The 22760-nt window shown below is 35.9% G+C and overlaps 2 protein-coding genes across 2 annotated transcripts; both read left to right on the top strand.

The window, feature by feature from the left end:
- Nucleotides 1–12337: 12337 nt before the first annotated feature.
- LOC129889926 (G2/mitotic-specific cyclin C13-1-like) lies at nucleotides 12338–14635 on the top strand. The gene is made up of 7 exons (XM_055965405.1): nucleotides 12338–12900; nucleotides 13217–13449; nucleotides 13550–13702; nucleotides 13793–13826; nucleotides 13923–14072; nucleotides 14157–14291; nucleotides 14388–14635. Exons 1-7 carry the CDS (start codon nucleotides 12613–12615, stop codon nucleotides 14457–14459), a joined length of 1065 nt encoding a protein of 354 aa, XP_055821380.1. The 5' UTR covers nucleotides 12338–12612; the 3' UTR covers nucleotides 14460–14635.
- A 3743-nt stretch (nucleotides 14636–18378) lies between these two features.
- Nucleotides 18379–22519, top strand: LOC129889916 (uncharacterized). Its single transcript, XM_055965394.1, has 5 exons — nucleotides 18379–18764; nucleotides 19954–20193; nucleotides 21511–21594; nucleotides 21778–21907; nucleotides 22075–22519. Exons 1-5 carry the CDS (start codon nucleotides 18523–18525, stop codon nucleotides 22213–22215), a joined length of 837 nt encoding a protein of 278 aa, XP_055821369.1. The 5' UTR covers nucleotides 18379–18522; the 3' UTR covers nucleotides 22216–22519.
- Nucleotides 22520–22760: the final 241 nt, after the last annotated feature.

Genomic DNA, 22760 nt, shown 5'->3' with positions numbered 1-22760 from the left:
ATTAAAATTTGTATATCCTTATGCTCATAATTATAAATTATCATCCTTTTTCTCTGTTGCTTATTCAATAATGTGTTTTAATGTGCTAGTTATCAACAACAACTTTGAATCCAGATTTCAGGATTCATCTTTCCCGTTATTTTAATAAGTTTGTGACTTATAGCTTCTAAGTGTATATACCCATGCAATGCACATACACTTTCACGCTCTGGGAGGATACCCTAGACGTGGCCGGCACTCGGAAATCATTATTGGCTCCCAAGCGAACCACTTGGCCTTGTCACACATCCGTTCATTCATTCAATCAGTGGAAGACTTAAAATAAAGAGACAAATAGGTGGGCAAATCCAATCAACAATCTACCTCCAGGAAGAAAAACCATCACCCAACAAATCAAACTCCAATCTATGTTATGAGAATAGTCTGACAAGAACAATTCAAAGAATAAAAATACTCAATGAACTCATCTCTATCTAGTCTATGAAGCCTCTATCACTACTGTCTAAATGGTACCAATGACAGGTTCAAGGCTACCTCAAATCAAAATGAAAAGACTAATCTCAAAGCAAGAATGACATAAATGGTATCCTCCAAATGAAGGGGAGGACTCACCAATCAACGGAATGTGGACAGATCATCAACAGGTGCACCATTGAGGATGCAGGCCCAAATGGACGTCATTACGTGGAATGTACAAGTATATAATATGGTAAAATGAAATATGCATCAAGGTAGAATAATATCAGTTCAAATATCTCAAATCAGACAGATGAGAGACTCAATCAGGATGTCATAAGTCTAAAGTAAGAATAAGATTTAGACAGAGACAAATCATATACAATCCAATTCAATTATTAGAGTACTGTCATGACCTATCTGGGAGTTTCTCTAATCGACAACCGTCACTTATGAGCCGATGATGTAAAATGAAGCGGTGTAATTGCCACACCCGTTCGATACCTTGCCAGGGTAAATGACGAATCACTATCATTGGATCCACAATCAATCAAAATCCATCATTTTGGGACTTAAGAGGTTTAACCCTCCATCCTACGTTGCTATGTAGTTCATGGGATTCGAGTTATTACTACTCTTACCCAGTTTGGTGCTCAATACTCCTCCCAAAACTCAATATGCTCATAAGACTCCAATCAAATCGAATTATGAAAATCATATCATGTAGTCACATTGGACTCCAATCCACTCCTTATCTCATTCGTCAATCCTTTCATTAAGACTTTTTTCCAAGACTCATTCATGACTCATTAAGACTCCAAATCAACAATCATTTAGACTTCTATTATCTTACTCAAGTTCGGTCTTTCTCATTCAACATTCACCAATCAAACTTTTTAACTCAATCATTGTGTAAAACATCGAAATTTAATACTCAAGTAGGGTTCATGTAAGGAGAAACATAATCATTTATTTCAAGTGTTTAATTCATGAAAAAGTATCAATCATGCAAAGTTATGCAAAAATATACTAGGATTTAAAGTGATCTTTCAAAGATTTATTCGTATGAGACTCATATCACTCACTACTCAACCAATCATATACTTAGGGCACATGAGAGAACTTAAACCATGCTTAATTAGCCTTACATACCTGAATCTTATGACTTATTGGATAAAAGTGTTGAGCTTGGAACCTTGTAGCTTGAAGTTGAGAAACCCTTCTATGGATTTGTGAAGAAGATCTTGAACTTGAAGTCTTTAGATCTTCCAATATTGGAGAAATCTCTTTCTTGAAGTTCTTGATCTTTGGCAGAAGGAGAATTAGGGATTTTGAGAGTATCTATGTAACACCCCCCAAATATTTTCCCTAAGATTCGGACCCTTCTTGTGTTCGGGTAGGGTCGGACTCGAGTATTGTGGAGCCTTCGCGTGAGTAAGATGAGTTGTTGAGAAACGTTGCCGCATTGGAGGTGATGTGGGGTCATGAAGGACCCCTAGGACCAAATTTAATCCAAAGATTCGTCGTGACTAAGTTTGAGGAGGAGTTCGCTTGAGGGGTTGACTTCCAACGACCCTATCTTTTGATAGATGACGATCTGGATGGCCCACGATCTATTAAATCAAAGGTCGTTGAGTCTTCTTTCCAACGCCACCAAGAATGCAAATTTTGGAGTTTGAAGTCGAAAGATATGACGCTCCTAAGACGAACTAGCGCGGCATGAATTTCATTTTTGGCCTGGGTTGCAACTGTTGGGGAAATGGCCTTGGCGCTATAAGGGCGCGACGCACCACTATCGCGCTAGAAACATGCCTCAGTAGTTTGGTCCTTGGCGCGACGCGCCATTAAAAGTTGTGCAGGGTTTTTCAGGCCAAATTTCCAGAACCCAGAAACTTTGGCCCTGGCGCTATAAGGGCGCGATGCGCCACTATCGCGTCAGAAACATGCCTCAGTAGTTTGGTCTCTGGCGCGGCGTGCCACTACAAGGTGTGTAGGTTTTAGGCGTAATCAGTCTGGCGCTGCAATAGCGCGACGCGCCACTATCGCGCCAGGTGCATTTTTGCCTATCTTTCAGAACTTTTGAGAAGGGGAAATTTGGGAATTCCCCAAATTATATATGTATCAGCCCTAACACATTTTGGGATCATTTTCAATCCCTCACTCTCTCTCTAAAAGCCCTAGGAGCTTCTCTATCTCTCTTCTTCTTCTTCTCCATTTCCAACAAAAAGAGTTCCAAGAGCTTCAAGGTTTGAGTTCTCCATTGAAGACCCAACCACAAGGCTCTCTTCAAGTCTTCACTAAGGTATGTAAGGCTATCCAAAACATGGGTTAAGTCCACCCATGTGCCCTACTCTTGCTTGAGGTTAGATGTTCATAAAAATGGAGTTCTTTGGTATGGTTTATGGTTGAATGAGTTTTGTTCCCTATTGTCATGCCCCGGGAGGGTACCCTAGACGTAACCGACACTCAAAAATCATTTCTGGCTCCCAAGCGAACCACATATCCTGATCACACATCCGTTCATTCATTCATTCAGTGGAAAGTTTAACAATAAAGAATAAATTAGCGGGCAACTCAAATCACCCATCCAACTCAAAGAATAAAGGCCATGGGCCGACAGATCAACTAAAATATTTGTCATTTAAAAGTAGTTTGACAAGAATAACTCAAGGATAAAAATACTCAATCGACTCATCACTATCTAGTCTATGAAGCCTCTATCACTACTATCTAATTGGTGCCGATGACAAGTTCATGGCTACCTCAAATAAAAATGGAAAGGGCTAACTCGATGCAAGATTACATAAGCGGTGTCCTCCGAATGTAGGGGAGGACTCACCAATACGCTGAGTGTGTATAGATCCTCAATGGTGCTCTTATTGACGATCTCTTAAACCTGTCTCTGCATCATGAAACGATGCAAGTCCAAATGGACGTCAGTACGTGGAATGTACGAGTATGTAATATGGCAGAATGAAATATACCTCAAAGAAGAATAACATCGGATCAACTATCTCGAATCAGAAAGGTAGGAGAGACTCACATAAGACGTCATAAGTCTAAAGTAAGAATACATTTCTAGACAAAGACCAATCACACATCATACAATCCAATCCAATCATACACGATACAGTTCAATCAAATCATATATCATCCGATTCAATCCAATCGTATACAATCGGTTCAACCCGGTCATATACGATCCGATCCAATCTAATCATATATCCTTCCATTCAACCCAATCAACCTATCATCTAATCCAATCTAGTCCAATCGTACACTATCAAATCACAATTCATCTAATTAAATCCGATCAATGCAATCAACTCACAATCAACTCAAAGGGCTCAACTCAATAAATATGCAAATTAAGTTATGCAATGTCTTACAATTCAACTCAATCATCTACAATCACAATCAAACCAATCAGATCAAGCACAATCCATTCAATTGGGAGTTTTTCTAACCGACAACCATCACCATATGAGCGAGTGATAGTACAACAAGCCGACGTTGTTGCCGCGTCCATTCATACCTTGCTAGGGTATGAACGCATCAACCAATCATGGATCCAATCCAACCGAGTCCTATAATGTCAGGAAAAACATTTTGGGGAAGCATTCGACTTTAACGGTTCAATCCCCTCCTACGTTTGGCGACGTAGTTTATTTGTTCGAGTATGGACTATACTCTTACCCAATTCGGTGCTCGATACTCCTCCCAAGACTCAATATGCTCATATCTATCAAATGAGTAAAATACTCAAAATGCTCATTCAGTCTCATTGGACTCTTTCAAATCAACTCATTTAGTCTCATTGGACTCTTTTCAAAACTCAATCAAATCTGGCCTCATTGGACCTTCTTTCAAATCGACTCATCTCAAATCATCAAACTCTTCTCTTTAAAATCTATACAATCTCAAAAATCGACGTTTTAAAGTAAAAATACTCAACTCACTTATACTCAAAATACTCGTGTTCAAAAATAATTAAAAGACTTCTCAAACTCAACTCATGCTTAAACTCTTTTCAAATCATAGATAAAAATAATTACCCTTTAAACTCAAAATAGTGTATAAATAGTTTATGCAAAAATAGTTTCAAAATCATTTATTTTCAAAATGCTCATAAGACTCCAACCACATCAAATTAGGTAAATCACATATCACATAATCACATTAGACTCCAATCCACTTCATCACATAACATCCTCATCAATATACCTCTACATCAATCATTCTACACATATTAAATAAGCACCATTCACGTCATCACTCACATCGTCATCACAACATCATCATCACATCATCATCATATATTATCATTTACATCATCATCAAACATTATCATCACATCATTGTCAAGTATCATCATCACATCAATCATCTAACATCTACTCCAAAGTCCTTATTTTTGTCCTATGTTCATTTTATAGAAGCAAAGGGACATTCTTAACTAACCAATTCGTTCTTTTCATTCCAATCAATACATATATACACACAACTATTCATCTCAACCTCAAGACATTTATGACAAGAAATCTCATCTTGGGTTCATGTGAATGAAACATGAACTCATACTCTCAACAAAACTCAACTCCAAAAATATCGTCAATACCTATAAATCTATATACAAAGATACATTTGTAGTTAATAATATGAAAAATAACTATTTAGTAACTCAAGTCATTAAAATCATCAATCAACCATTTGTATCTAAAAACATTCCATAGTTTAAACCTTTCTAGAAGGTGCAACTCTTTCACAACTCCTAACCAACACATCTATGGGCATATGGAAGAACTCAATCCATATTTTAGGTTAGCCTTACATACCTTGTTTGAAGACTTTGAAGGAACTTGATGTTAGGTCTTCAATGGAAGACTTGAATCCTTGAAACTCTTGAAGGCACCCTTTGTTGGAGATGGATTTGGAGAAGAAGAAGAAGAAGAAGAAGAAGAAGAGAAGGAAAATATTTAGGGATTTTTAGAGAGATAGAGGAGCTGAAAATAATTGTCCAAAATGCTCAAGGATGGTGTATATATAATTTGGAAAAAGTCCAAGTTGCTCCTCTTCCAAAAATCTGGAAATTTGGGCAAAAGTCTTGCTGGCGCTATAGTGGCGCATCGCGCCACTGCAGCGCCAAGCCAAAATAGGCTTAAAACCCTGCACACCTAATAGTGGTGTGTTGCGCCAAGCCCCAAACTACTGAGGCTGTTTTCTGGCGCTATAGTGGCGTGGGGCGCCACTGGAGCGCCAAGCTTGAATTTCGCCCAGGCTTGAATATTCCTGCAGTACTAGTCCGTAGTAAAATGGCCATAATGTTTGACTCCGAACTCCAAAAATTTCAATCTTGGTGGCGTTGGAAAGAAGACTCAAAGACCTTTAATTTGGTAGGTCGTGGGACACCTAGTTCTTTATATCCTAGGAGATATGGTCGTTTTAAGTTGACCTTTAAACTAACTCGTCCAAAAACTTAATCGATTGGAGTTCTTTGGACTCGACTTAGTGTTAGAGATCCCTTATGACCCCTAAACACATCTAACACACTTCAAATACTTAGGAATTAATCCTAACTCATGTGTAGAATTACAAGTCCTCCAGTCCGAGTCTACCCACACATGAAGAAATGTTCGAGTCTTTGTGAAAAAATTTTTGGGGTGTCACGCCTATCTATTTGATTCTATAGGTGTCAATGTTGTTGAGCTAAGAGGTTCCAAAAATGAGCCCTTAGTTGAGTATGAGTGATGAAGAAATGAGTTGTGAAATATGTTCTATTTATCTTCTTACTATGTAGATTATGATAAAGGATGTTATTTTCTTGAGAATGTTGCTCAATATGAAATGTCAATTTAAAGTCTTGAAATTGGGATAAGCCTCAAAGATTTCTCAAATGGATGAAAGAAATGATTGATTATATCTAGACGATGCTATATATGTGCATTTAATTTCTTTTGAATGATATGCTTGAGATTGATCGGATAGTATGATTGAGAGAGATTTGATTGTGATAGAGTTGATGAGATGACAAGGTTGTAATGAGACTTGTCGATATGAGTTGATTGAGATGATTGGATGGAGTTTTATGAGCATTGAGTCTTGGGAGGAGTATCGAGTACCGAATTGGGCAAGAGTATAGTCCATACTCGAACCCAATACCTATGTTGCCAAACGTAGGGGGGATTGAACCGTTAAAGTCGGATGCTTCCTCGAGAGATTTGTCTTGACATTATAGGACTTGGTTGGATTGTATCCATGAGTGTTTAATTCATTCATACCCTGGCAAAGTATGAATGGGCGCGACAACAACGTCGTTTTGTTGTACCTTCACTGGCTCATAAGTGATGGTTATCGGATAAAAGAAACTCACAAATAGGTCTTGATAGTACTCTGAGTCAGATTGAGTTGAATTGTATATGATTGGTCCCGTCTAAATCATATTCTTGTTTAGACTTAGGACATTTGATTGAGTTGGTATCCCTCTTGAGTTGAGCTTCCGAGTTGATTTGATTCTTCCTTGATATTCGTTGTATTCAGCCATTTTACATACTCGTACATTCCATGTACTGACGCCATTTGGCCTGTATCATTTCATGATGCAGAAACAGGTGCTAGAGATTATCAACCGGCGCTCCATTGAAGATCTACATACACCCTCAGCTAGTTGGTGAGTCCTCCTAGTTTCCGGAGGATGTTGAGCCTTCATGTACAGTCTGTTACCCTTTCTCTTATTTTGATTATTGGTAGCCATGGACTTGTCATTGGCACCTCTTAGACTTTGATAGAGGCTTCATAGATTGGAGTGTGGGGAGGTCGAACTGTTATTTTGAGGAGTCTTGTTTTATTGTCTTGTTGGGTTGTAAATGTTTGGTCTCCGGCCCCTATATATATATATATGATCAGTATTCCATTATTTGAGTTTTCCGCTAAGAAAATATGATTGAATGAAGGTGTGACTGGACCAGGTGGTTCGCTCGAAGGTCAGAAATGGCCTTCGAGTGCCGGCCACGCCTAGGGTACCCTCCTGGGGCGTGACAATCTATACGTATAAGAATGTTATTTGGTTGTAAGATTGAGAAAAATGACCTTTTAATGAGTCTCGTTCATCAAATCGGCGAGCTGGAGGTCTCCTCATCGAGCTATTCTGTGAGTCGCCAAAAGGGCACTTTAGATCACCTAAAATAGCAGTTTCTGGAGGGTTTTGAGCAGATTCGGTGAGCTAAATTGGCTGGTCGCTGAACCATTCGGCAAATTGCCAAATTGGCTGGTGAGCTCGCCAAATTATCCTATCTGGACATGCTTTAGTAAAATAGTCATAATTTTCTACTCCAAACTCGAAATGATGCAAACTTTGCGGCTTTGAAAAGAGGACACATAGATCTTTAATTTGATAGGTGAAGGTCCACCTAACTCTTAATATTCTGAGAGATATGGTCATTTGAAGTTGACCCTCATATGATCTTATATGAAAACTCAATCGGTAAAGGATTTTTGAACTCGACTTAGTACTAGAGGTTTCTTATGACCCTAATTCACCTTTAATACACCTCAAATACCTAGGAATTGATTCTAAAACATATACAATTAGAAGTCATCGGGCTCAGTCCTATATGCATAAGAAGAATGGCTTGGGTCTTAGCTTAAAAAGTTTTGGGATATAACATACACTAAACTAGCTATTTAATCTATTCGAATATTTAGGACTTTAAAATTAAATAAAGATATAGCTATTAAATTTTACTTATTTGTGATAGCTAAGAACATTTAATATTTAGTATTTTAAAATTGACTAAATTTTTTCTTCTTAAATATCACCTTATTTGAACTTTATTAAAAATCCTAACATTTAAGAATTTGCAAGCAATATTTTTACCTTATATAAATTTTACTTAAATTATGATAAACAAAATAAATAAATTAAAGGATATTAAAGAGAGCGGAATAGATCAAGGGCTCCGCGTTCAAGGGACGGGCTATTCTACATAATACGGATCGTAGGTCCTTTTGACCCGGCCTTCCATTCAAAAAGGGTTCAAATTCCCTCCTATGTCAGTTCGACCTACTTGTTGGCTCTGATTAGGATCATCTGAACATCCCTAAATTGACCCCCTTATCTTTTTCTTTGAAAAGCAGTAAGGAGTAAGGAGATAAAACTCTCGGATGAGAAAAAAACATTCATGTTTTGAATTAGCGGTTTTTGATACTGTTCTTGATCCAATATGGAGACAGAAACTTCACTCGCCGAGGAAAGAAAATAAGGAATTTTTAGGGAGAAAGATTTAACCCTGACTGATAAACTAACAAAAGGAAAACGAAATCACCTTCTCTCAGGCCAACAGTCTTCTACTTCTAGTCGACTGCTCTATGATGGGCTTTCCTCTTTTCTTGGCTCTTCTCACTCGTCTACGCTCCGCTCCAGTAAAGGCTTTTGTTCAATAGAGGGGCGGAGATAGATATGAGCTAACAACGTATGTTTTCTGGTATTTTGTTTTGGGTGAGATGTACACCGCAAGAAATTGCAAATGGTGATATATTTCAATAGTTAATGGAAAGGAATAGGCGAGAAGAGAAGTGTTGTTTGCAAGCGAATCCAATAATACCACGAGGATTCTAAAAGCTAAAAGTCTAGAAAACTAGATTGTTAGACTCGGAGGTTGCAATAAGATTAGGAGAATTAATAATTAATGAGTCATAAAATATATGAAAGAGGAAAATATATTTTAAACAAGATGTATAACAAAAGATAGAAAGAAAAATAAAACCACATTAAAAAAAATAGGAATTTTGTCATCATAACGTGGCCTAAACTTTGGCATAAAAAATCTCACATTCATTTTTTTTATATCTAATAGCTCAAACATTTGATATCTAGTTTAGGGCCTAATTACGTGCGTTCAATTTTCAAAATTACCTTCCGTATCATATTTTATTCGCTAAATACATGTATCTCAGATACATTTAGGTCAAATTATGTGTAATTTGTCCCAAATACATTATATCCAAATGTGATTCATATGTATTTGGGCTACACTAACTCTCTCGTTCACCTCTCTCCTATCGTCACTTGTATCTCTCCTCTCTCACTCGTCTCACTCCTATCTCATTCAACCCTCTCTCCTCTCTTTTTGTCGCCTCTTTCCCTCCCTCCTCACCTCTCTCTCTATATATCTGTATTTTTAGAATGTATCTAAAATGTATCTGGTATCCCAAATACATGTAACTAGTGTAACTTGCATGTATCTGAGATACAATGACCCTCTCTTACTCTCTCCCTATGTAGTTGGTATCTTTGATATATCTACCTAGTATCTTTAATATATGTGTCTGACTTGAAATCTGAAGACTTTTTTTGGGGGGGGAGGGGGGGAATAGACCCTACACGAGGCTCCCACCTCTCGTGCACAGTCAGGGGTTGAGCAACACCCCCAAGCCTTAACATAAATAAAATAATAAAAAAAAATAAAAATACACGGAGGGGGACATAAACCTTACCTCCGAACTTAAGATGGTTCATAAGTCAGCCGGCCTACTAAGATCGGCCAGCTCATCTCCATTGGTAGATGGAAAGCGATAAACCTATGAGAGGACTCCTCTCAATACAATAAAACTAAGAAAAACGTAAATGAGGGAGACTCTCCCCTTCCATGTCAATACAAGAAGAAAACCTATACTAGTCCTATTCAACTAAGCTACATTAAAACATAGCTAAATTGAAGAACAAGTATATGAAACTTCCAATTTCCATGGATCGAGATCATTCATTTCATTTTCACCTTCTTAATCTTTTTCATACCGAGCTTGTCCATGAGATGCGAGTGCTTCATGCAATGTCAGTGCATGGTGTTGCATATTTGGTGACATATGGATGTATTTTATTTGATGAGTCTTCAGTCGGCTAACTTTTTCAAGGTCGCTCGACTAACGTCTCCAGTTATTCGTTTGGGTTGTGACTTCTTGAGGTCTATAGTTGCTACATATGCTATCATACTATAACATGTGGGATCAGTTTGATGTTGCATGATGCATATTGTTGAGATTTTGCTGATTGTTGCTGAACTGTGTGTTGCTTTTGGCTTGTGTTGTTGCTGATGCTGTTGAATGGTTGATGCATATGGAGCTTCTGTGTGACCTGCAGAATCAGTTGGACCACAAACAAGTACTACTGTTGTTGCTCTGGTATCTGCAAGGGATTTAGGGTGGTTGTTGTTGTGTGCTGGAAATGGTTGAAGATCTTCCAGGTCAGCTGCTGCTGCTATAGTACATGGCTTGTGCAACTGCAGCTTGTTAGAGTTTGCAGCTTCTGATGCTCCAGCAACCTGCATAAACAAACAAGCAAACACAAAGGGGAGGTCCAAGAGTAGTGAGCTCTTGTTGGTTCCAACAGTTGCTCCAGCAAGGGTTGTTTGGTTTCCTCATCTGCTGTAGTTGCATTGTTGAGAAACAGCCATAGTGAGTGCTGACTGTTGGAAGTTGATGGATTTTTTACACCTGCACAAAAATAATCAAACAAGAAACAATCAACAAAACAAACAGTAGGCTTGCACTCCATTGGTTGATGGTGTTCTGCAGATTCCTATTGGTTGTTGTTGGTGTTGTGTGATTCATCAAGGTGTTATAGGTTGTTGGTTGTTGGTGATCTTGTTGTGGGATGTTGCATGTGTGTTGCAACCATGAATGGGCCTCCAATTGCTGGATGGTCTATTGTATATCTGCGCCTACCTGCACATCCAAGAATGAGAAGAAAGGAGAAGACCTCTACTCTATTCTTTACCTCTAGTGGTATGTTGATTATTCTATGAAAGCAATAAACTAGGGAAAATCTGAAGACTTGAAATTTGAAAATGTGGTGCTACAAAATTATTAATTAGTGAGATAACATTTAATTATTTCAAATTATAGAGTAGAATAGTATTTAGGGAAAATCACACGGACTAGGAAACATATACTAGTCAATTAATATACATAGTTATAGAGCCTTTTTGGATGGGCTTTAAGTTGGTCAAAACCAACTTAAAGCCTCTTTTTAGCTTTTGGATGTGTTTGCCTAATGCTAACTTTAAGCCATAAAGTTCTTAAAGTCAGTCAAAAATGAAAAGTTAGGATTCCTAAAAAAAAATTCCAAGTGCTTAAAGTCATTTACTTTGACCATGGAAATTACTTTTAGATCCCTTATATTTTAACTAAATTTCCAAACTACCCTTTTTATTCTTTTAACCCTAAAATTCACCTCATTTTCCTCATTTACGCACTTTTATCCAAACACTCAACTGCTTATTTATAAAAATAACTTTCAGCACTTCAAAGTTCTAAAAACACTTTATACATAAAAGTTATTTTTTTTAAGCCCATCCAAACGGGCTCATAGTTTAAGTTAATTCCTACTCACCACTAACCTTTTCCAGTAATTAATATACATAGCTATAGTTGCTAGGGGCACATCCGGAATTTGTATAATTAAGCTCCAATTATATAAATTCAGAATTTATTTGTATAAATTCAGAATTTCCTAATTGAATATATTCAGAAGTTGTATATGTTTACCCTATCATGTATATAATTATAATATTGATACATTTGATTTATATAAGTTTTGAAAAATTCCTAAAATATATAAATACAGAATTTGTATATACTTACCCTGTTTGTATATTGCCAGCGAATTATACAAACAAATTTGTATATTGACAGCGAATTATACAAACAACTGCTATAACTACAGTTACGAAATGTAACTACCTAAACGGTAGCTATTTCGGCCTATTAAGTTTTAGGATTAAGTTATTTATGAAAATTCCACTAGTATTTATAGTAGGAATGTTTTCCAAAATTATGTAGGACAGAAACACTGGCCCAAGTGAACAAAAAGCCCACCTCTCTCTTTAACACTGATTTCCCAAAGATGGAGTGTAATGGAGGGAAATCCAAATCTCACTTTTCAAAATTCAATCTGAAAAAACAATTAGCCAACAATTCCCAAATCTCAAACTCAAAGACCAAACGCCACCCATTCAGCGCCAAACTGAATTTTTTTCCTGCTGAATATGGCGCCATATATATACATACACCCATCTCTCTTTCCCTTCCTCAACTCACTCTCTCCCCCACCAACACACACACAGAGAGTAAACGGGAGAGAAAGAGAGTAGCAAGCAAGCAATGGCAGACCAAGAAATTTTTGTTAGAGTAACTCGATTGGCCAAGAAAAGGGAAGCAGAAGCAATGGTTCAGCACCTGCAACAGCCCAACAAGAAGAGAGTTGTGTTGAGTGAGATTCAAGATTTGTCCAATGTGGGTATCAATCAGATTGAGGACAAGGTATTTGGTTCTAAGCCTCTGAAACCCAAAACTAAGCTGACTACTAAGAGGAAGGTGAAAAAGTCTGATGACCCACAGATGTGTAGTGCTTATGTTTCTGATATATATGATTATCTTCATCAAATGGAGGTTAGTTCATATTTTTTTTTATTTTACTCTTTTCCAATGATTTTTGTGTGTTGTCTGAATTTTAAAGATTTAGATCTTAATGATTAAGTGCATTTGATGAATTAGGAAGTGTTTTATATATTGCTAGCAAGTTAGTTGATTTAATTGGGTCTTACCTAATAGAGCTTGATTTGCTTTCTTATGGATGATTTTGCAAATGGGAACTCTAAAGATTGAATTTTTGGCAACTGGGTTGTGGTTAATATCATTGAATTATCAAATCTTGATTGGATTTGATATTTGGGTTTTTGACCAACTCTGTGGATTTTCATATCAGATTGAGAAAAAGAGAAGACCATTGCCTGATTACCTTGAGAAGGTTCAGAAGGATGTGAGTGCAAATATGAGAGGGGTTTTAGTTGACTGGCTCGTCGAAGTTACTGATGAATACAAGCTTCTTTCGGACACATTGTATCATACCGTTTCCTACATTGACAGATTCTTATCAGTGAATGTCATCCCTAGGCAAAAACTTCAGCTTTTAGGTGTTTCTTCAATGCTCATTGCTGCGTAAGTACCTGAGCCAACAACTGGTTTTATTTCCCCCTGGCAATGTGCTTTTTGTGTAATTTTGCTTGCGAATCTAATATAATCTGTTGATTATGATCAGGAAGTATGAGGAAATCAGCCCTCCAGATGTTGGGGATTTTTGTTATATTACAGACAATACATATTCAAAGAAAGAGATGGTAAAGATGGAGGCTGATGTGCTAAAATGCCTCAAATTTGAAATGGGAAATCCCACAATCAAAACATTTCTCGGGTAGGTAGCTGTTTTGCAAAATAACTAGACGTGCATTTGTTAAAGAAGTTTCTCGACTGATATGACCGTTCTTTTTTCTTTGGTATGCAGACAATTTACCAAAATTGCTCAAGAAAATTACAAAGTAAGTGTACGAATATGACATGAACATTATGATTTTCAATTCAATTGTGTTTCTGTTAAATGTTTGCTTATTTTATTTTTTTCCTCTCTTTTTCAGAAAGACCATTTGCAGTTAGAGTTTCTCAGCTACTACCTAGCAGAGTTAAGTTTATTGGATTACAACTGTGTGAAATTCTTGCCTTCTTTGGTAGCTGCTGCTGTGGTATTCCTTTCAAGGTTCACAATACAGCCAAAGTCACATCCTTGGGTGAGGATTTTGATCCAATGTTCACTCTATATATGGTTCATTGATATACATCGAAGTGCTGAATTAAGTCTATCCATTTTGTAGAGTCTGGCCCTTCAACGTTGCTCGGGATATAGAGCATCAGAATTAAAGGAATGTGTTTGTATCATTCACGACTTGCAATTAAGTAGAAGAGGAAGTACTTTGGCAGCTGTGAGGGAAAAATACAAGCTGCATAAGGTATCAATCTGTGTATTGTTGATAATTGGTGATTTTGTTGTAAATACCTGCTTAGTTCAGTAATCTGATGTGAAATGTATGATTTTCCTGTAACAGTTCAAAAGTGTCTCAACATTGTCTTCTCCTCTGGAAATACCGGATTCATTCTTTGAAGATACAAGACAATGACTACTTGGCAATATGTTTGGGAATCAGAATAGGACTGCATTCTTGGCTCTTTTTGTTTTTGTTTTTGGTTAACAGTATATTTTATTAATGACCAAACTATGTACATTTTCAAGCACTGAAGCAGTTAGACTAACTGCATTTTTGGTTTCTTCATATTGGAAAGCTTGCTCAATGAATTGGCAATGCATTGAAATCCTGCAATCTTTCTTGAGATATTGTTGATCTTAACCAAGATTATAGATTTTATTGATTGAAAAAAAAATCAACTGAGGCAATGATTATAAAAATTGTTTAATCTCTGAGTAAACAAATTATGTACAACACTTCATTTGCCCCATCTGCTGAGGAATATGCAAATGCAGTCTATGAAGGCTTGAATATCTGTCTTCTTCCTCAGCTTTTGGAGTGATTTTGACAATCGCAACACCCTTTTAAGATGTACTCTTCCAATCCAACAACGAAGAGGACAAACTTTTTGCTAAATTGGAACTCGAAAGTTAAAACAAAATAAACTAGAAGAATATAGATGAAATCGGGCAATAAGCCAATAACTAGAATTCCTTCCATTTCAAATCATTGTCCTATGTTCTTTTTTGGAAAAGGGCCTAAAATGTTCTTGAATAATTGAAAGCGGTATAAAAATATTCTTCATCCATTTATTGGGTTTAAAATGTCCTTGATATTCATCTTTAGGTTTAAAAATAACCTTTTCTTTTATGGAAAAGGGCATGAGGACATTTTTGTATCATTTTCAATAATTTGAGGGTATTTTAGGCCATTTTTCGTAATAAATTTTAATTAATAATTAATTTTAAATAATTAAATTGTAACCAATAGATGGTCACCGGGTGTTTAAAAAAATTATTCAAATTATTCAATTAAAATTCAATTTAAGAAAAATGTCTATTTTCTTTTTTGACAACTTTTTAATTTTAACTTTCTATATGATATATTTAAAAATACAAAATTAAAAGGTATTTTGGAACATTCTTACACATCTTTAGTTAACTCAATAACAATGGGAGTTGATGAAGATGGAAACATATTGAATTTTTGAGTGAAGGAAAAAAAACAATTTTGGATGAAAAATAATGTCTAGAAATGTGGTGCACATACAGATCTACTTTTTAAACTTGGTGTCAAAATCAAAATTAGACAAACAAATTGATACATAGAAAATAATATACAAGATTTTATCTAATTATAGGGTGTAGGGATGAGTATTAATATCGAAAAATCAAAATATCGAACTGAATCGAACTAAGTCTCTGTTTGACTTAACCTATCTCAACTTATTTTTTTGGAAAAACTACACAAAATGGACCCTTTAAACAAACTATTTACCACCTCATACCCCACTCCAAAGTAATTCCTTCCAATACCAATTCGGCCCAAATAATTATCCCTGTAGCCCATTTAATTATTTTTAAATTTGTGCACTGACGCTAGCATGACGTCAGCGCCCATCCTACATGATACTGATAGGGTATCAATATATCGATAGAATATCACAGAGAATTAAGCTCAGTCCTATAGGATACCGATATGGTATTAACATACCGACGGAGTATCACAAAAAATATATTTACTAATTAGTTGAATAAATAAGATTGTGATTTTAATAATTTCTTCTCAATTATTTTATTTTTATTTGTTAAAAAAGAGTTCAATCTTATATGATACCGACAAGATATCAATATATTGTTATGGTATCATTGAGGATTTTAAAAGTGTCTCATTAAGAATTTTTAATACTATGATAATATACGAATATAATGTAGTAGTATCATTCATTTAATATCGAATGACTTGGAAAAATCTTTGTGATACTATCACTGTATATATATACCGTGATGGTATCATTCAGCATTTGTATGAAATGATCCTTAATGGTACCATGTCAGTATATAATGGTTTCATGGAGATGTAGCTGAAGGATTGAAGTAGACATCAAGATATCATGACAGTATATAGATATACTATGGTGGTATAATCAAGGAATGAAACAACCTTAATGATACCATATCAGTATATTAATACTGCGACTGTATTGTGGTCTCGAATCTCATGATTTGGGGGATATGAATTGTAAATGAGTATTTATTTGTAATTATTTTGCTTTTATGGTGCATTGATTTAGTTTTTTTTTTTTTGGCTTATAAGTTCTTTTAGATGAGCTAAGCCAAATAAATCTAATTATTTTTTGGGCTTATTTTAAGTACAAAATGACTTTAAATTGACCCGCAAAACACTCAAAAAAGCTTTTCGGTAACTTATAATCCAATCCAAATGGGCTCTAAATCGGTTCTTCAGTTTCGTTTTTTTTAAAGTTCAATTTTTTGGTTCAGTGCGCCAAATAATCGAACTTTTGTTATTTTTTTAAAAATAAAAATTATATATATAACCCAAACGTATTTTTGCTGATGTATGTCATGATAAAGAACCCGTCTTCGTCTTTGTTTTCATCAGCAATAGTTGAGACATAATGTTCTTGACAGGGACAAATATAGTTTTAAATTTTTGAAAAAGGGTCAAAATTACACTCGAACTATTCGAAATAGCTCAAATATACCCTTAAACTATTTTTAGGATCAAATATATCCTTACTGTTACCAAAAGAGATCACAAATACCCTTCCACTTGACGGTTGACTGTTAAAGCTGACGTCAAAGTGCCAAATAAAAAAGATAACCACATGGACGGTCACTTGAGCCTCTCTCCTTCTTCCTCTTTAGTTCAAGAGTATTTTTGACCCATTTTTTTATAATTTAATTTTTTTTTCTAATTTTCCCACACCACCACATACCCCCTCCCTCCACAACCCCATCCACTTTTTTAATTATTAATTATTTTTTAAAAAAAAAAATTCTACAACATCACATACTCCCCCCCTCCGCCCCCAACCCTCAATCCTCCCCGCAAAAAAAACTGTTTTTTAAAGTTTTACATTTTTTTTTCCAGAAAGTGGGTATAGAGAATCAAAAACGAAAACTTCTCAACGTTGTTTTTGGAGGGGCGGTGGGTATCGATTGTGGAGGAAGGGGGTCGTGGGGTAAAAAATAAAATAAAAATTCAATTTACTTCATATTTAATTTAACTTTTATAAAAAAAGCTATAAAAATTAAAAGTTGGAGTGGTTAAAAATTTAAAATTTTGGAAAGCATGGTCGGGTGTGGGAGGGGGAGGGGGTCATGGGGGTGGGTGGCGTAAAAATTCAAAATAACAACTTTTAAAACTTTTTTAAAGAAATTGTTTTGGGGTGAGGGGCAGGGTATGTGGTGGTTTAGAAAATTCATAAAAAATTAAAAATATTAAAACAAATTTGGGCGGGGGGAGGGCGGGGGAAGGGGTGTTGAGGGTATGTGGTGTTGTAGAAAATTTTAAAAAATAATAATTAAAAAAAATGGGTGGGGTTGTAGAGGGAGGGGGTATGTGGTGGTGTAGAAAATTTAGAAAATAAATTATAAAAAAATAGGTCAAAAATACCCTGAACTAAAGTGGAAGAGGGAGAGAGGCTGACGTGGCCAACCAAGTTTATATTTTTTACCATGTGGTACTGCCACGTCATCTTTAATGGTCAACCATTAAGTTGAAGGGTATTTATGGTCTCTTTTGGTAACGATGAGGGTACATTTGATCCCAAAAATAGTTGAAGAGTATATTTAAGTTATTTCAAATAGTTCGAGGATAATTTTGACCATTTTTCGTTAAATTTTTAAGTGTCTTATACTTTAATTTTGTCCTCATTTTATTTTTTATTCACATCGACAAAAAAATTTAAAATATCAAACCGAATTCAATATTCAATGCACACTTTTTCAAAATTGAAAATCAAAGAATCGAATGCCCACCGTTAAATTAGAGTGTGATTTTCCAAGTGTAGCCCTAGTACCCCAAAAACGGAAAAAAAAGAGAGGGAAACTCAAAATGGAGGGAGCAATAATATTTTCGTAAGATTTCAATACAAAATAAAATGGTCAGGCGTGCCATTTCACCATTCCCTATTTTGGGTTCGATCCAATAAAATCTTCTCAGTAACACAAAAGGGCCGTAAAAGCTAACAATGGTGAAGGCGGGAAGGAAGAGAGTTGCAGCAGCCAATGAGGGAGCGGGAGCAGCAGCAGTAGCAGTAGATTATGAGAAGCAAAGAGCCGAGAGAATTAAAGAGAACAAGGAGAGACTACACAAACTTGGCATTCTCGAACTCACCAAGAATCTCAACAATGCCCCTTCCAAGAAACTCATCACTCCCCGAATCAGCCGCTCGGCGTTGTCAACTGACGACCCACCTCGCCGCTCTTTTAGGTATTCACTCTCAAAATGAAAGAAATCTTCCTAGTTCTATAATCGGCCTTGGGTGTCTCAATATCGAAGTTAAGTGATGTATCGAACACCTGATGAAAAAAAATTGGGACCCCAAAAAAGGGCTTGCTTTAGTGGCTTGACCCTCTGGCCGGTCGGCCCTGATTTTGATTTTTCAAAAAAGTAGGAGAAAAGAATGTGTTGGGTAACATAAAATATTTTCTATAAGCTGAAGAATGTTTAGTCATAGATATTTTGCTGTTTGAGTTTGACTGGGAATAAATGTAAATAACAACTCTTAATTCCAGATATGGTATGAGCAGGGGCGGTGTTGGTGGTAGTTTTGAGATATGTTGCTCGGACTCTTCAAAATTATTGCCACATCCAGTGGTGGACCCATTAATTTTATGAAGTGGCTTCAAAAAAAATTAAATACGCTAATCAGAAAAAAATGTGCTTATTCGTATTCGAACCCGCGAGCTGATACAAACTAAGTTCAAAATATTGAACTCTGAGCTAGTCCTTTGTCTTATGCTCAGGGGTTCAATGTTAAATATATACACATAAATTAAAATTTTTATCTTATATATACAATATAATTTTTTAATAAAAGGGAACCCCCTGAACTTGCCTTGGGTCCGCCCCTGGCCACACCTGTGTCAGATTTTCCAAAATGCACTACTTTTAGATTATCTGACACGCACTTGTCAATATTTTTTAAAGAGTCCGAGCAACATAGGTTTTGAGTATCAAAGGTTGACCATATTCTTTATGTGAAAGGTGGAAAAAGATTGTGATACTTGTGAAGAAAATGTTTCCTTTTCATGGTGAAATAGTTCTCTGAGGAAAATATTTCGTACTTACTAACCAGTGATAGTTTTGCCATTGAGGTCTGATTAGGATGTGATAAAGGTATACACTCCTAAGCATATCGAAATACAATAGATATATTCAACTCATCGAGAAAAAGGAAAAAAATTGCAAAGTTCTGTATTTTTCTTAAACTTTCTGTTTATATTCCATGAAACCAAACAAATGCTTGCTTATGCTAAGTTTGTGTATGGTTTGTTTTTAACTATACTCACCTTTTTCATGGAATGTGCTCGTGGAGATGGTCTTTCATTGTAGTAAAATCTTTCTTTTCCTAATTGTGAAAGATGTTCTTTATCAAATGGTGTTTACATGTTTTTAGGTTGAAGGATAAGCCTGCAGTTAGTTACACAGAGAAGAGGATTCCCAAGACGGATAAGATATCAACAGAGGATGTGGAGATTAATATAGGAGAAGGTGAAAACCCTGAATTCTACACAGAGGAACATGAAAAGCTTTTAGGTGATTGCCAGAATGCTTGGATTCTCTATGTTGATGGTTATGATGAAGATGGCCAGCGTATATATGATCCTGATAATGGCAAGTCATGCCATCAGTGCAGGTCTAAAACATCTGTTCTCACCGTTTGTTTTATGCAGTTTTATTGCTTATTTCTTTCTTAAGGTGCCTATTTACGCAATACATAGAAAACAATTTGCATTTGTGATGTATTTGAAGATGAGATAGGATTTTCCTGAAGATAATTTGGAGTTTTATTGAGTGTGTATTGTATAAAAGCGGGGGAAATGTGCTTCAAGGAAAAAAAGAACAGGAAATATCTTATTGCCTATATGTGGATTATATAGCATTCCCGGTCTTTGTTCACCCGAGGCGATAACCTAAGTCAGCAGTGTTCACCCTTCAGTGATATTCTAGTTTAAGAGCATTTTGTAACATGTAATTTCTATCCCAACAGTAAGAAGTTATGCATCTTAACTTCTTAAAAATATTTGGCGAATTGTGGACCTTTTTTGCATGTAGCAATGTGTAAGTCACGAAAAAATTGCATCTAATGGGGTATCTTTGAAGTAGTTTTATAAGTTCTCATGTGCTTCCAAAATAAATCACTGTCTTGGACACTCATACTGTCAACATTATGTGAGAAGCTAAAAACATTTAGGGTGGAGAAATTATTCGATTAACAGCATGTTCATGAAAGCTTTCCAGGTGAAAATTGAATCTAAATTCATATTCATTGGCTTATTTTCTGATTGATTTGATTCCGTTACAAATGCAAAAGCTCTCAAAGTAAAAAGTTCTCAGTAAATACACAAGTACATAGACAGATTCTGCTGCTTAAGATTACTAAGGTGAATTATCATTTAGTCATATCTGTTTGCTGAGCACAATTTCTTAGAAAATACATCACTAGTTTAGGCCTCCTTTCATGGGATAATGAAGACAACCAAACCTATGTTGTCTGATCAAAATATCTCTTCTCCGTTTAGAATGAATAATGAAGCTTTTCTTGCCATTGTGGAAGCTAGCTGAAAGCATGTGGTTAGTTTAGATTGAATATAATTTCGTTTTTGAACTTCTGGCATGAATATCGTTAAAGAAATTTGTCCACAAGCATGTATATCAACTTGAATATTCCAATGTGTTGTATTCATCTAGAGTTGAGACCATTTTATTCATGATATTTGTCTTAAAGAGATAGCAAAATAGGTGTTCATCATTAATGCATTTTTGCAGTGTTACTCTGATTCTGCATTTACTTTTTCCTATAAGCACTTAAAATTTTGTAAAACAATAAGTTCTGTTCCAATTTCATGAAAAACATCCTTCTTTCTACAATCAAATTGCAGTCTATCTAACCTTCTGTTGTTTCAATTTATTACTTGAGGTGAATTCCTAATAATATTCAATACAATTGCAGGCAGAAAACTCTTGGTCAACACACTGCATGCAGCACTTGCAAGCTGGGTCAAGGACAATTCTGTGGAGATTGTCTGTACATGAGGTGATAACTCTTTGATATCCTCTTAGCCTTTTTTTCTGTAGTATTCCCTTTAGTTGCTAATTTTCTATCCTGAATTCATATGACCATAGCAATTACTTCAAAACTACAGTTTCCAATGATCTTAATTCCCATTCCCATGTGAAATGTCCGAGGATCTAATATTTGAGCTTGCACATTATGTAGGTATGGAGAGAATGTCATTGAAACAAATGAAAATGCAAACTGGATTTGCCCTGTGTGCCGAGGAATATGCAATTGCAGTCGATGCAGGCGTGAAAAAGGGTATGCACCAACTGGTTCAATTTACAGAAAGGTGAACATCTTTGGCCTTTTTATTGTTGATTCATTCCACCATAAAGGCTAGATCTCTTGCCTGATAATTACGAAGAATTCTCTTTCTATGCATATAAGTTTGAGTTTGAGAGAGAGAGATTTTCGGGGTTGCAGCATTCAATTCTAAGGAAGTTAACATGTTTCCAGGTACTGCGTCTTGGTTACAAATCTGTGGCACATTACCTTGTCAAAACTCGTATGCATAGTGACCAGGAAGATCTAAGCTCTGCAGATTCACCTTCCAGAAAGAGTGTAATGCCATTCAGAGAGTTCACTAATACTCTCTGAACTTCTCAAACTGATGATAACAAAACTTTGAAGGGGGGAGAACACACACTTTGACGATGGTGATGAATATTGTGATCAAGAAGATGACAACGGGTGAAACAATGATAAAAGATAAGAATGATTTTTGCCTGACAAAGACTGAAAGTGGGAAAGAGCCCTATATGTAAGCATATATTACTAAATCAGCTTGGTTTAGGAGTAAGCAATCTTTTTTGTTTGGATATAAACATTTTGTAAGCATTTCAATGGTGGGAAAAGCCTGTATTTTGCTCGTGGTTATTTTGCATCTATGTTTGACTGATTATGATAACTGAGCATTATCTTAACAGTCTTACTTTTGCCTCGAATCCTACAAAAGAAAAAATACGACAGGTTTTTGCTTGCCTCTAAAAATCATCTGTAGTATCACAATACTAATTTCACTTGATTCTTGGATGTTCATTTCTCATGAAGAAGTTTATAACTTTGAATGGAATTCATGAGCAAAAGTTTCTTCCTTTTTCTCGATACTGCAAGTAAAGACATGCTTTGCATGTCTTTGCTGA

The sequence above is a fragment of the Solanum dulcamara genome, chromosome 1 (genome assembly GCF_947179165.1).
Source record: "Solanum dulcamara chromosome 1, daSolDulc1.2, whole genome shotgun sequence".
NCBI lineage: Eukaryota > Viridiplantae > Streptophyta > Magnoliopsida > Solanales > Solanaceae > Solanum > Solanum dulcamara.
The sequence above is the reverse complement of the archived record's forward strand: the minus strand, read 5'-3'. Positions and strand labels throughout refer to the sequence as shown.